Consider the following 14,546-nt stretch of genomic DNA (forward strand, 5'->3'; position numbering starts at 1 on the left):
TTTCAAGTAGTTCCTCGTTGTTGGTTTTTCTGTACTCAGAGTAACATTTGTTTCTGAGCTTGATGGCATTCAATATTTCCCCCTTCATCCAAGGTTCTGTACGGGCTCTGACCCGAACAGCTGTTATGGGTGCTATCTTATCGATTACAGACAGAAATGCAAATTTAAAGGAAGACCAGGTCCCCTCGACAGAGGCGGAGTTTAAAGTTTCAGACCAATCAGTTTCCTCCAGCGCTGTCGTTAGAGCTTCTGGGGAGTAATGCTTCATGGTTCTGCAGTTTATTGTGGTATGACAATGGGCTGCAGGTCTATGAATTTTTCGAGTGCAGAAGATCATGTTGTGATCACTTAGATTGCACTCGATGACACCACTGTTGATTTGTCCGATGTCAGGATTAGGTCTATGATGGTTCTAGAAGTGGTGCTTACCCTTGTAAATTGCTGAATCAGATGGGTAAAGTTATGCAGATTACAGAAGCTGCTGAAGGATTTGAAAGTCGGGGTGTCTTTCCGAAGGACATTGGTGTTACAATCTCCTATCAGAATGACCTCCGAGCTTCCCAAGCCGATCACATGCTTCTCCAATAAATCATAGAATGAATTTTGGTCTGGGGGTCTGTATACTGCGCCAATGACCAGAGGTTTAGCTCTGGGATAAATGATCATTACCCAGACAGACTCTGTGTCTGTTCCTAGTTCTGGTAGAACGCTGAAGTTGAGGTCTGATCTAACGTAGATGCAGACCCCGCCCCCATGACGGTCCCTGTCCTTTCCTAATAACCGCCGTGGGAGACGCGCCTCGCGTCTGGACACGATAATACTGAAGTGATCGGAGCAAGTTTGTTGACGCATAATCCCACCCGCCCCGCTGGCACTGGGAGGGGGGGGGGGGCTGCCTAAACTCAAATCCTCTTTAAGGGATTTGCGGGCAGTGCGCTGCTGCGGCACCTTCTAGAGGACGTGCCATTTATTTCTCTTTTTGGGTGAAGCTGATTTTGTTATATCTGGGAGATGCGTGTTCTTTGGTTCGTTATCTGAGGAGGAGGACCGGCTCCGTGCGCGCACAATAATCAGTCACAAAAAAAGCTCCTGTTGGATTCGGCGCCGTCGCTGCGTCGGACGCGTACTGAGGTATAGGGACAGCACCTGCCAGTCCATCATCATCATCATCATCATCACCCTCATTATCACAGGGATTTGATCCAGATTGCGTTGAATACACCGGAGATCTGGAGCCATGACAGCCCCCCCGCTGGTCCCGCAGCCCGCCTGCTGACGGTACCGGGCATGATGGAAGAAGCAGCTCTGCCGCTTTCAGCATCCCAAACCAGCCGATTTATCAATGGAGGAAGAGAGTGACACCCGGAAAATCAACAACAGCTTCCTCCGCGACCACAACTATGCAACCGAAGGTATTTGAACCGTCGAGGAAGAATATTCAGATATTTACAGCAATAAAATAAAATAATCTCACAACCTCTGCGGCTGTGACGAGAGTGGAAACTAAGCCACTTCATTGAGTACATTAAATTATACCTATTAAGCAAATTTCACTGAAATTATAATTTCCTTGAAATGGTCATGAGCTCTTTAATTATGGAGATGATATTAATCTTCCATAAAGTGGATAAAGGCAAGTTAAATTATATTGAATCACATCAGAGACATTTTAAACAGATAGAAGGCTGTTAAAGGAATATTCTGGATATTTGGCATAAACCTGAAGCTTATATAGCTTTGCCTGTGGCGTCGCTGACTGGAGGCGATGAGGTGACTTCCCGTCACTCCCTGCTATTTTAGGATCCTGACCAAAGGGAATCAGGCTGTAATCTTAGGCTGTGAGACCAGCAGAGAAATAAAGCCTCCTGTTCAGCCGCATCAGCGCCTGGAGTCTGGAGGAAACGAGGGACGCAGTTCAAAATGAAAAATTCATGAAAGAAAAGATTATTTTCCTCATTCTGTGCTGAAATAATAGATGAGGTGGAATCTCTCAAAGAGGGAGAACACTGTTTACACACACACACACACACACACACACACACACACGCGGTGTGTGTATTGTCAGAATGTGGTGCTTAATGGTTCCCTCATGTTCCACCAATCAGCTCCACCTGTTCTCCACATGCCGCTCAGATCACCAGTAAGCATAAAACATTGATTTACAAGCAATAGGCCATCATGATTCCCATTACCACCTTAGTCGGCGTTTACCGATCATAAAGATCACTTATGGACGTTAAATGCTGTGTTGATAGCCGTGAGATATTAAAAGCATATCCGGGGGGGCTGGGGGGGCTGCAGCAGTTAGATGTGATCATATACAGAGTAAAATAGACCGGTTTAATATGAACTAAATATAATGTCATTCTGTTACGATGTCGACGCAGACTGCTCCTATAGCCTTGGTCAAATTACGTATAAATTCTTATTTTGCTAATAATTTATATAAGATATCAGCTACTGTCTTTGTATATGACGGGTTTATTTCTTTTTTTCTGTGTGTATGGATATATAGTACAATTAAGTTGTGTTTTTCTAGTCACTTTTAATGATTGCATCTGCAGACGGACTCCTTTTACCAGCCACTCACCGCATTTTGAAAAGTCTGACAAAAATATGAACATATTTAAATTTGTTTGTCGCAGCATCCCATAATTGAACAATCAGGAACCTGAGCGGTGAATGTGCTGCACTATTTCTGACCGGTTGTGTGCGGCTGCTGGGTGGGCCAGAGCCTCCCCCAGCGATTTCCCTTTGCCTTTCTCCGGTTACTGACGCCACTGCAGGTTAAAGAAGGCAGACAGACTCTCCTTCTCGCTGTCCCATGCAGCAGTTTTCATTAAAGAGGGTAGAGCATCAGGGTTTCACTGTCATCCTTTCAGATCAGCCCCTTTCACTCCTTCTTTTTCTTCTTATATTTTTTGGTGTGTGTGCCTTTAGCTTCACTCTTTCTCATCCTTTCACCTCATTCATTTGAGGAGAAAGTGCATGAGAGTGAAACTGGGGGGTAAGATGCATCTCCTGAAAGCAAAGGACGGTCTTGTCTGCAGCCCATCTGTGCGTTCCAAACACGGAGCGGCTACTTTTGTTATATTTTATTGCTGTAATTTACGACTTGATTGTCACGCCTCATATATCACAAATGTGTGTCTGTGAGAGACCGTCCACCCTGTTCTCCTTGTATCCTGAGTGGAATGAAGTCAGTGTGCAAAGATCATGCAGGCCGGTGTCTGGGTCTAGGGCTAGTCCTCATAAATTCCCCGAAGTGCCACCGGACCCAGTCGGTCCTGACCACACACACACACACACACACACACACACAGACACACTTTTGCACGTAAGCCCCCGTGGGTAGGGATTCCCCTCAGGCCATGCTTGCCCACAGCAGCAAGACACTTTAACGATGTCACATTTTAATGATGTCACCGATGCTGACCTTTGGCTTGCACCAATCCCGTGCCTGACTGGGTCTGTGGGTGGTTGCACTGACGAGGTGTGTGCGTGTTTGTGCACGCTCGAGGAAACGCAGTGGTCATACACGGTCCTGAATGGAATCTGTTTTTCAATGTAACCCCCTTGTTTCCATCACGGTTGTCTCGATGAGAGAGAATTGGGTCATCATCTGATTTGCATTCACCAGCCGCCTGCATCTCGTGCCGTTTCGGTAATGGTGATAGAACGGAGGGTTTCATTTCACTGATGGTGCATTCTGTAAACGTGTTTGTTGCGTTAATGGACCGGGTCCATATTCTTCACATTAGACATATCTATAATGGCTGAAATTCTCAAATAGCTCCACACTGCTGCAGGACTCTAAATGTAAATTGCTTCCTGGCTGCGAGGCAGGGCCTAACCCCAATGTCTGCTGCGGTATTGATTTCTGGTCCTTTACAATTTAGCCACTGGAACAATGACCTAAAGATCTATTGGTAGGACGTGTAATCCTTTTCTCCGTCTCTCCCCGAGACCCTCTTTCGTATGCGTCTGTCTGATGCAGGTACAAGCCTGTGTGTGTGATGTGACCCCTCCAGCCCCACTGAATACTGATGCGGAGCCGTATAGCAGCCTTTATTGCTGCTGCTGCCGATGAGAGCCGAGCGGCGGCTTGGTTGCCTGTGCCAAGGCAAACAGCCTGGGGCCACACTTCAGGTCCCCGGCATTAAAAAGACTTAGCCTAGCATACCCTCAGGTCCCATCCATTATTCACTATGAAACGCTCAAGAACGCAGGGCCCCACCTCGGCTCATAGCGCAAGAAAGATAATGCCTGTGTGTGCGGTGGGGGTGGTGGGTGCTTAATGGCAAGCTGTGAAGTTGGGGCTAGCAACACTCTTTCTTCAGCAGCTGCTTTTATCCCCTGATTAGCTTCTTATGAAGTCTGCAGCGCCATGAATGTTTAATGAGATTTTATTAAAGAGTACCCTTGGTGTTGCTACCGTAGCATCATTCTCAAAAAATATTCTATTTTTCAAATGGCTTTCTGGTCAGTAGATTTACGGTCGTGCTGCCGTGATGGATGGACTCCACGCGACGGTTTATACACGAGTCATTCGGCGCTCTGCTGAGCCTGCAGGCTGAGCAGCGTTTGACCTTTCAGGACTTCATAATAGGATACATTTGTAAATGTTGATAGCTGATTCCTCTGTCCTGTTGAAATAGCAGCAGCACTCTGAATCCTCCTTGTTCTGGTTAGTAGGTCACTCTAGATACGGCATTTCAGTGTGTAGGGAAGCCGCATTCAGTGTTTAATTCAGTCCAGCCTTGAAAACAGGAAGATGAAAGGGAACGCACCACAGCAACACACGCTGGGAGAGCTTTTGTTTTGGTGGATTATAAATCTATGCACCCCTCTTACTCCCAACCCCCCTCCAAACCTATTCAAATTCTAAGAGAATTCAAAATGAATTGGAATGATCCCTCTTGGTATTCATTGCCTTCATAAACCGGTCGCTGCTTTTCACGACTTCTACTTGTTTTGTCCGGTCCTGTGTTGTGTCTGTAGTTCGGATGTGTGCCGCTGCAGCCTGTTAATGAAGTGTGAGAAGACAGGCAGTAACAAATCTCACCCATTTCGCTCTCAACTCCCTGGAGCGCTGGGATACGGCGATGCAAGTGCAACGCACGGGCATATGCACATGCACGCAGGAGAGAGAGAGAGAGAGAGAGAGAGCAGACGAAACACACATTCTGTCTCGTTCTCGAGGGGCTGATCCTGGAGGAACCAGGTTAATTAGCTTGTTCGCTCCAGATCCGACAAAAGAGTCATGCTCTTCAGATGCATTGTGCTTCGTTGCTTTTGTGTGTAGCTAATAAAGCTTAATAAACCTTTAATCATATGGCTGGCGACCAGACTCGTGGGTAGCAGGGCTTATTTAAAAACTTGATTGATCTCCATTGTTGCTGGTGTGAAGTGAAGCCATTGTCTGTTCTCAGTTCAGCTCAGGAATTATTAAAGAGAAGGCTCCTGTGATGAATTTGTGATGCATACGGGCTCCTGAATAAAGGAAGAGCCGATTGATACATATTGCCGATAATCACAGAGGATCAAGAGCGGTGCGCAGACGAGAAGGACGGGCCTGAATTATCCTTCCAGCCTGATCCTTTGACGCACGCAGCTCAGAAATAAATAAATACGGTAATCCCGTTCTCTCCACGTCTAACAAAGCATTTACATGAATCCATGTTGCTCACGTCCCTCCCTCCATCTGGAATTACAGCACGACCCTTACACAACTCGCTCTGGATGCAGCCGCACCATTCTAGGCCTGCTGGTCTTACGCAACGTTCCAGTGCCACAGGATCAAGCATGAATTCCTTTCTCCTTGTCTTTTCCCACCCCTGACAGGATTATGGCGCGGCTAGCCACCATAGCTTACTCCGGTCTTTGCGCTCTATCTGTCTGTCTTCTATTGACCCACTTAGAGCAGCAAAGGTTTTCCAGACTCGAGTGCCCCTCTTCGTGTTGTGTGACAGATGCTGCATGCTCGCGCATCTATAAATGCATTCAGTATCCTAGTCCCCCCCCCCCATCTGGTTCCTCGTGCTCGGTTTCCATTCCAGAATCGATGCAGATCTATTTCTCCATCAGCTCGCTTCGGTCCTGATTCTGTATTTCACGCCGCGGGGCACTCAGATTGGTGACTAGTTGCAGATAACGGCCGCGCCGTGCCTGTTTTGGTTCAGTAAGTGCTTCGGCGTTGCACACCAACGGGCTTGTCTTTGTTATTACTGGTGATGGAGCTGTGTTATCTCGAGCATCCTTCTGATGAAGAACTGCTGACCGATGTGTCAGACCTGGCTGGCCACACGATTTATGGGCTTCATCTGTTTTGGTCTGCTGATGAAACTACATGTTGTGTGTAGGTGTGTGTGTGTGTGTGTGTGTGATAGAGAGAGAAAGAGAGACAGACGGGGTGTAAATACAAGCTGAAATCATGGCAGGGACCCCACCCACCTGTGACTCCACTGCCAGATATTCCCTATAATGAATTGATCTGAAAACATAACACAATTCCATGAGTGACTGAGGTTGCATATATTGCCTCCTCTGCTTTGAATACATTTGCATGTGGAAAAATGAATTCGTGGAAGCATTCCATCATGCCCCCCCTCGCCCCCCCGAGTTTCAGCTCCACCGGCTCACCGCAATTCTTCACTCGGTGAGACGACTGAAGGACGATTCTTCGTGTATATTTGTTAAATGGCATCCATCAATTACTGCTGCTTCCCGGCAGCTTAATGTGTGAATGATGAGGGAGGGAGAGAGAGAGAGAGAGAGAGAGAGAGAGAGAGTTTTGATTCAAGAAAGCTGACCACTAAGCTGATTTCATTCGATTCATCCCAGTGGGTTTGACGGTGTTGGGGAAGACACATTCGTGTGTGTGTGTGTGTGTGTGTGTGCGTGTGTGCGCTGGGGGGGGGCACTTCACACCTCTGTGCATATATGAGGTCGATTACGCATGGATACAGAAAGAGAGACGTGCGCTAGCGAGGGAGTATCCGACAGGATTACGGCTTGTCAGTGGGGGACTCCCAGTAATTAGGTCAGAGTTTGTCTGCGAAATGTTGTTCGCTTCTAGATTCAAATGTGTCTCCCATCCTCCCATCCTCGTGTCATTATCAACATATAAGAATCCCTTTGGTCTCGTCATCGAACGTGCCTCACACTTCAAGAATTATATTAACCAAAGGGGACACACACACACACACACACACGCATGCATTCAGAGGCATGCTGCTAAGTCATTCCCACCATACACGGCAGCATTGTGTGAGTAGATCAGCCCATCTGCAGGGACTCCATTGTGTGAAGTTGTGTGCTGCACTGAACTGCAAGCACTCCCCCCAGATGCAGTAGCAGCCTTTCAATATATTGCAGTACTCTCTCGCTCTCGCTCTCCCTCCCTCGGTCTGCTGAATTACAGCTAGCATCAGCAACTAAGTCTGAGAGCTACACACTCACACGCCCCTTCGACTGGCGCCAGAGATGGAAACGGTCTCCATAGCAACATTCCCATCTCTTCAGTGCTTCACCAGTCTACAGAGAGTGTGGGGGGTAAAAAACAACAAGCTCTCATTCTGTCTCATATTATTGTTGCTGTTAAATATAGAGAGGCAGCCGCTGCTGGGCTTGTGTGTGTGTGGCGACAGACATTCTGCTAAACATTTGTACCCCGAGTCTGTTTAATAATTACAATCCACATTGGTCTCGTCTAAATCCAGGCAGATGTATGTATATGAGGAGGAAAGGAGAAGCTACCTAAAGGGTAGGTGCCTGTTCTTTACTTTTGTGCAACTACAGCTCTGCAGAGTATAAATAGAGCTAATTATGTTACATCTTGATGCACTGTATAGAGACAGAGATGATTCTACACACGCACGGACATATATCAGCTGGAAAATGTTGCAAAGCCCATTTTAATGAAGGACCAGGAGACTCGCTGAGCAGCATGGGGCCTTGTAGCCAGAAGGGCAGTGGTGTCTAAAAAGCAAGAGTTGCAATTAAAGGACGCAGGTTGGTCTCATTTCAATCAGACAAGGGGTGGAATTGGTTGATGTCAGCCAGTGGCTCATTCAGGGGCTTTTCTGAACCCATGCTTTGCCAAACTGGTCAATCCGTGCTGGAGTCCTCTTTCGGTTTAAAGATGATGAAAAAATAATGCACGTTTTTACCACGCCTAAAGCCCCCTGAATATCATTATCATTGTAAATCTCTCTCTCTCTCTCTCTCTCCTCTCTCTCTCTCTCTCTGGGTTATGTTTTCACCCATATCTGTATATTTATTAGTTTAGTTTGTCTTAAGCAAATGGTAACATAGATCTTCATGACACTTGGTGGGAAGATAGGTCTACTCTAAGGCCAGAACGGACCACATCAAATTTGGGTTTGGTTCTGGATACAGAGGAAGATTGAACAAAATAGCATGTGTGTTGTGGCAGGTTCATAAAATCAAAATGAATAATGTATGAATCTTGATGAAAAAGAATCATGCATTAGGGGGCTTGCAAGCTGATGCAGATCCAAGTAACAACTTGGCTCACTACTACTACTACTACTACTACTACTACTACTACTACTATAAATAATAACAACAGCATTATTTTACAACAAAGTATTATTTAATGAAATGTTTGACTTTTACTTTGTATTCTGGTGTATTTTTCATGAGATTCGCACACGTTTATGCTGTGAATTATTACTACGTCTCTAATGGACGTAGTACCGGTAATAATGCTAATAATATGCTAATGCTTCTAATAATAATAACATAGAAGAAGAACTTAATGTTTTCCCCTCGGCCCCTCACTTTGAAAAGCTGTGTTCCAGAGTTTGCTGAATTGTTTTTCTTGTCTGCCTGATACTGCACCTTGACAGCCATGCTCACATCCAGAACTGACATTTCCTTCCCTTCCCTGCTCTGCTCTGCTTCCTGTGTTGCAGCTGACATTATCTCTACGGTTGAGTTTAACTCATCGGGGGAGCTGTTGGCCACCGGGGATAAAGGAGGGAGAGTGGTCGTCTTCCAGAGGGAGCAGGAGGTAGGAAATGCCAACGATGCAGCAATAATTATGCTGCCCTTCTGCTGAAAGGATTTGACTGCCTTGAATTATTTCCTTTTAGGTACAGATGTATGTTAAAAAGGATTACTGTCTGGAATAACTGTATTAATATCCTCAAAGCCAAAAAAAAGGGAAGTGGTGCAGTCATAATAATAATAAGAATATTTAAAAGAAATTGGTCTGGATAAACAGGATGTTTAAAAAAAAAAAACTTGCTAATCAATAATCCATATCCTGTGTTTGATCAATTTGAAGCCTTCTTTTAATCTGCGCTCGTTTTCCCTGGTATAATCATTGTCTTAAAACGTTAACACATTTCCTGTATAAATTTCGGTTTAAGACCCACCAATGTTCAATTTGACATCAATCCATCATTTCTTAATGATGCTTTTAATATTAAATATCTGCAGCCATTATATATGCAGATTTAACTCCTTAAGATGGCGACAACCCAGGCAGATCGAAATCAAATTATTGCATCATTTTGAACTACACTGGGTCCAATTATAAAGTCCAAGAAAACAAAAACAGATGGAATCTGAAGCCCCAATATTTAGATCTAACAATCCAAATCATATATTTTCTAAAACCGATTCACCAAGCAAAAAAAAAAAAAGACAAAAAAAGTAGACATCACTGAGAAGGCAGAAACCCACTGCCTCAGTTTATCCATTGTTACGCCTAAAGGCAATCGTCTCAAGATCATGTGACTCCTCATTGACAGTGACAACCGACCTCTGGACTCTGTAATCACATGATTAAGAAGAACAATATTTCACTATCCCTTCTAACAGACAGAAAAATTAAGAAAATCAAATATCAACATCATCACAGCGTACCTTTAGTAAATGAAGAAGACGATGATGATGAGGTCACCTATGCACCAGTTATCAGGAACCTCTTAAATACTCTCTGAACGTGTGCTTATCAAATCAAACTGCAGTCTTGTGCATTGCAGTGGAATCCCTTGAGAGTGTGCAGTCTTTAGTTGTCTTGAGTTGTCCTGGGTCTTTCTCGGCCATGATGGTCCAACACTGACGTGAGGAATATCTGTAGCTAACCCTGGTAGCCACAAGCACCTTGCCTCAGTTGTCTTGGTGATGGGCCGAGGTGCGGCATGGGGACAAAGATCTCAGGCGGTCAAATTGGTGAACGGGATTTGGTAGGTCGTTGCTACGATGTAAAGTAACCCGATGAGCAACTAGAGCGTCAACACACACAGCGTTGTCTGAGACGAAGGACATGCATGCATCTGCACCGGATATGAAACCAAATTCAGTCCCCCCTCTCTCTCTTTCTCTCTCTCTCTGTCTTATTTCTGTAGAGAAATATATTATTGTCATTGCTCTTATTTCATTTTTAATGGTATTTTAGGGTTTCATGCTCTGCTTTGCATACGGCTTTTAAGAAAAAGGACTTTCAAGTCAAGTCTTATAAATCCAGTGAGTTTGATGCATGAGATGAGGAGAGCAAAAACTCTGCTGACGTTTAGCACCATCAGATAGCCACTCTGTGCTAATGCAGTTTTCATTATTTAAATTAAATTAAACTTGCTTTAGGATTTAATTTAAGTTGCTGCTTACGTTAACTTTAGGTTCTCACTGAGCAGTATTTCACTAATTCTAATAATCTCCACCCTCTATTACTGCAAAGTTCATGAATGTCAACAAAAAGTAGCTGACAGACACAAACAAGCAATATTTTTAGAAATGTTATGCTTGTCCCAAACTGAGTATCGTGTATCAGTATCATGGTGGTCATTATAGTAATAGATTACAGTACATCTGAGTGAATAAGACTCTTATAACTGTGGCGACCCCTGACAGGACAAGTCGAAAGAGGAAGACGAAGAAGAAATCATCTACACTTGTTTTTTCCCGTCTTTTCCAAGGCGTGTATTTGGATTTCTTTATTATATTAAGCACTGAACTCTGTCTGTCCTCCCCTTGGCTCGCAGAGTAAAAGCCAGCCCCAGCGGCGAGGGGAGTACAATGTTTACAGCACATTCCAGAGCCACGAGCCGGAGTTTGACTACCTGAAGAGCTTGGAGATCGAGGAGAAGATCAACAAGATCAAATGGCTTCCCCAGCAGAATGCCGCCTACTTCCTGCTATCCACCAACGGTCAGTCCCTTAGCTCGGATCAGCCCCTGTTACTGCAGAAGCGGCAAAGCGTGTGTCAGGTTGTTGTTCGTGGAAAAAACGCTGTCGACTAAAGGCGTGATTCATTCCTCGCCTTACAGGTTGGGCAGATGCACAGCTGATGGAGAAAGGGGTGTTATTAATACGACATTAAAAGGCCTCTTCAATGAGACGCGTGAACGTATTGGTGTTTCACTTGGCTGAGCGAGTGCCACCAGCAGACACGTTTCAGATTGAGAACTTCACGCACGGCTGCCACAGCAGGGACACACACACACACACACACACACACACACACACAAACAGATATCAAAGTAGATTCGTGTAAACAGACACTCTCACACACACACACACAGTGGAGAGAGACATCTTGCAGATTGCGAACGTTACGCATGGTTGCTGCGGACGTGCTAGCGGTGGCTGGAGCAGATGGTGGCGGGTCCTGCGGTGATGGCCTCGCCGCTCTGACACCAATATTCACAGCGGAAATGAAAGAAAAAGCAGGCAGCGACCTGACTGCTGCTGCCTCCAGTCCCGTCACCAGATTGAGAAGATGAGATGTAAAAATTGAAAAGTGCCCAGATGGCGTTTTCAAGAGACGCATATTCTGCAGCTGGGAAATATAGTCAACTTGTAGATTGATATCAGTGAGATCAGAATCTCTGAAGCTGCCATTCATCATTCCTGCTGGCTCCCTCCCAGATACGTGCCAGATTGGCTGCCCAACCCCCTGCATCCATCGCGTAGCTGAGATTCACTGTCGTGTATCTAACTGTATTTTGTGTTTCTCTGTGTGTCTGTGTGTGTGTGTGTGTTTGTGTTATGAATCCAATTTAGACAAGACGGTGAAGCTTTGGAAAATTAGCGAGCGAGACAAGCGTCCAGAAGGCTACAACCTGAAGGATGAGGAGGGACGGATCAGAAACCCATCGACCATCACATCTCTGCGGGTAAGAGGTTGCACAAAACCATGAAGTGTTGCACAATACCAAAATGGAGTCAGGGAATAATCTGAAGAAAACTTCTGATTCATTTGGAATGGAAACAGAATTGCTTTTTTGTTGGTCTTCCTTGGGTAAAAGGTCACAGCGTTGACCTTAGGCTTCAGTTGATTTGAGATCTCACGGACTGACAAAGATTATAAATTAGACATGATTTAAAAAAAAAGAAATGTTTCTGCAAGATTCACAATCATTGAAAACCGACATTTCTCTCATGGCAATTCAGTAGAAAAAGAAAATGACCACGACAACATACCGCTAATGTCAATTAAAATGGAAAGATGTTCATGTTTCGAACAGACCCGTCTCGTTTGGACATTTTGTTAAGTCCTCGCAGACAAAAGCACTGTTGTTTCAAACGACATGAGATCTGATCACTCGTGTGTCGTGAACCGGTGTGCCCTGAAACACTGAAACTGAAGCAGCTAATAAGTAAGCCATTGCATTCCCTCCTGTGAAATCTCAAGACCTTTTTTCTAACTGAAAATAAGTCTATCCACAGTTTGGACAATGACTAGTCTGATGCAGGGTTCGGTTAAGCTGATTAAATCAGGATTTAGCATTCAGCCATTTTGCTTTTATACCCTTTAATCCTTTAAACTTCTTACACGTACTGATACTGATATGTGTATTGACAGTATTTCATCTTAATATATGTGCTGATTATAGTTTGCTACTATTACATGACACCAGTCTACGTTCTATCACTGGGTAATTCTGAAGGCGCTGTTCTACCTGCAAAAAAAACAAGTGATCGATATGAAGACCATGAGGGGATCGGACTCTGTCTCCCTCACTGTCAATCTCATCTCTCCACTACCTCTTAAATTTTCTCTCAAAGCAGCCATCCAGTTGCACTGTGCGTGTGTGTGTGTGTGCGCGTGTGTGTGCATGTGCTTCTGCCATAGCAGATTAGGGCTATGTTCAGCGTGTCTGTCCCCTTTGTCTGGATGGCCAGGGGATCATAGCAACCTGGAGGACAGGCAGGGACTGAGGCAATCCTGTTTAGAGACTGTGAAATCAGCACAAGGGGAGAAAACAAGGGAGAAAAGGGAAGAGCTTTGAAAATCTGGCCACAAATTCCGCCAAAAACAGCAAATAAATATACTATGCTATATTATTTTTAATTCTATCATTCAGCACCTCACATTACATTATGCTATTTTATTGTTTTATAAAATATTTAATGGGCACGTAGATTGTGGTGATATGAACACACCTCTCTCTCTCTCTCTATATATATATACATATATATATTTTCTACTTTTTAAAAGCAGAAATAATATAATTTAAGACATTCTGTTTCAAGAACGTATTAGGTCATTTCAAACAAGCTGAATATTGTAACTGTCAGGTTTGGAGGTTATGGGTTAATACAGTCCACGTCTCGCTGGACGTCCAGTGAAAGACATGGAAATGAAGTGACACCCGTGGAGCTACAGCAGCCTGCTGGGCTGCCATGTCTCTCTGTCTGTGCCAACAACAGACAAGAGAGAAAGAGAAGAAGCAGCCGATTTGTTCTCCTCTCTCCCTCCCCTCCCTTCTCTCTTTGTCTGGATTTTATCTGGCCAACGGGGGTCTGAATACAGGCTGGTTTTGGGTGTCTTTGAAGCCCAAGCTGCACGGCGTAACTGCGTGTGTGTGTGTGTGTGTGTTTGTGAGCTTGACTTAAATCTGCAGAGTTGGGTTATCATTCCTCAGCTTTGTCCTGCTGCCCTTGGTCAATCTGTCTTTCCGCTTCCTTTCTGTCGCTTTCTCTCACACACACACAAACAAGAGAGTGGGAATACTTTCTCCAGCATGGAGGAGGAGAGAAAGAAGGGGAGGTGTAATCGCCGAGTATCCATGCGGCATTCCCAGTCTGATTGAAGCGGCTCATCAAACAGCCCCGGAGCCCCACAGTCGCTGTGTCTGTTTCATTAAGATTTATGGAGTAAATGTCATCTGAATCCCTGGAGTCATACACGCGTGCAGAAAATGCACATGCACAAATAAATATCTAAGCGGGCCTCTAGGACATCAGCATCAAAGTGCATCAGGATAATAAAACAGATCAACGCTTCCATGATTCATATCTTTTCCCTTCACTATTTTTCTTCCATGTTTTTCCTTTCATGCCTTCCATAAATTGCTTGCATTTTCACCAATAGGTGCCCGTGCTGCAGCCAATGGACCTGATGGTCGAGGCTACAGCTAGGCGAGTGTTCAGCAACGCCCACACCTACCACATCAACTCCATCTCTGTAAACTCCGACCTGCAGACGTTCATCTCCACCGACGACCTCAGGGTGAACCTGTGGAACCTGGAGATCACGGACCGCAGCTTCAGTATCCTCCCCTGTCACT

At 44.9% G+C, this 14,546-nt stretch overlaps 1 protein-coding gene across 2 annotated transcripts in view; it reads left to right on the plus strand.

Moving 5' to 3' along the window:
* The window catches only part of ppp2r2ba (protein phosphatase 2, regulatory subunit B, beta a), a 33,444-nt gene that overhangs the window by 15,184 nt on the left and 3,714 nt on the right, over positions 1-14,546 (plus strand). The window contains exons 1-5 of one of the 2 annotated variants that reach the window (XM_068740093.1): positions 1,343-1,412; positions 8,940-9,037; positions 11,016-11,181; positions 12,037-12,149; positions 14,351-14,528. In XM_068740093.1, the coding sequence (XP_068596194.1) occupies positions 1,343-1,412; positions 8,940-9,037; positions 11,016-11,181; positions 12,037-12,149; positions 14,351-14,528 (625 nt within the window). Of the gene's footprint in view, positions 1-1,342; positions 1,413-8,939; positions 9,038-11,015; positions 11,182-12,036; positions 12,150-14,350; positions 14,529-14,546 lie in introns of those variants that run through there. The other variant, XM_068740092.1, reaches the window with a different exon arrangement.

The sequence above is a fragment of the Brachionichthys hirsutus genome, chromosome 6, assembly GCF_040956055.1.
Source record: "Brachionichthys hirsutus isolate HB-005 chromosome 6, CSIRO-AGI_Bhir_v1, whole genome shotgun sequence".
NCBI classification, from domain to species: domain Eukaryota; kingdom Metazoa; phylum Chordata; class Actinopteri; order Lophiiformes; family Brachionichthyidae; genus Brachionichthys; species Brachionichthys hirsutus.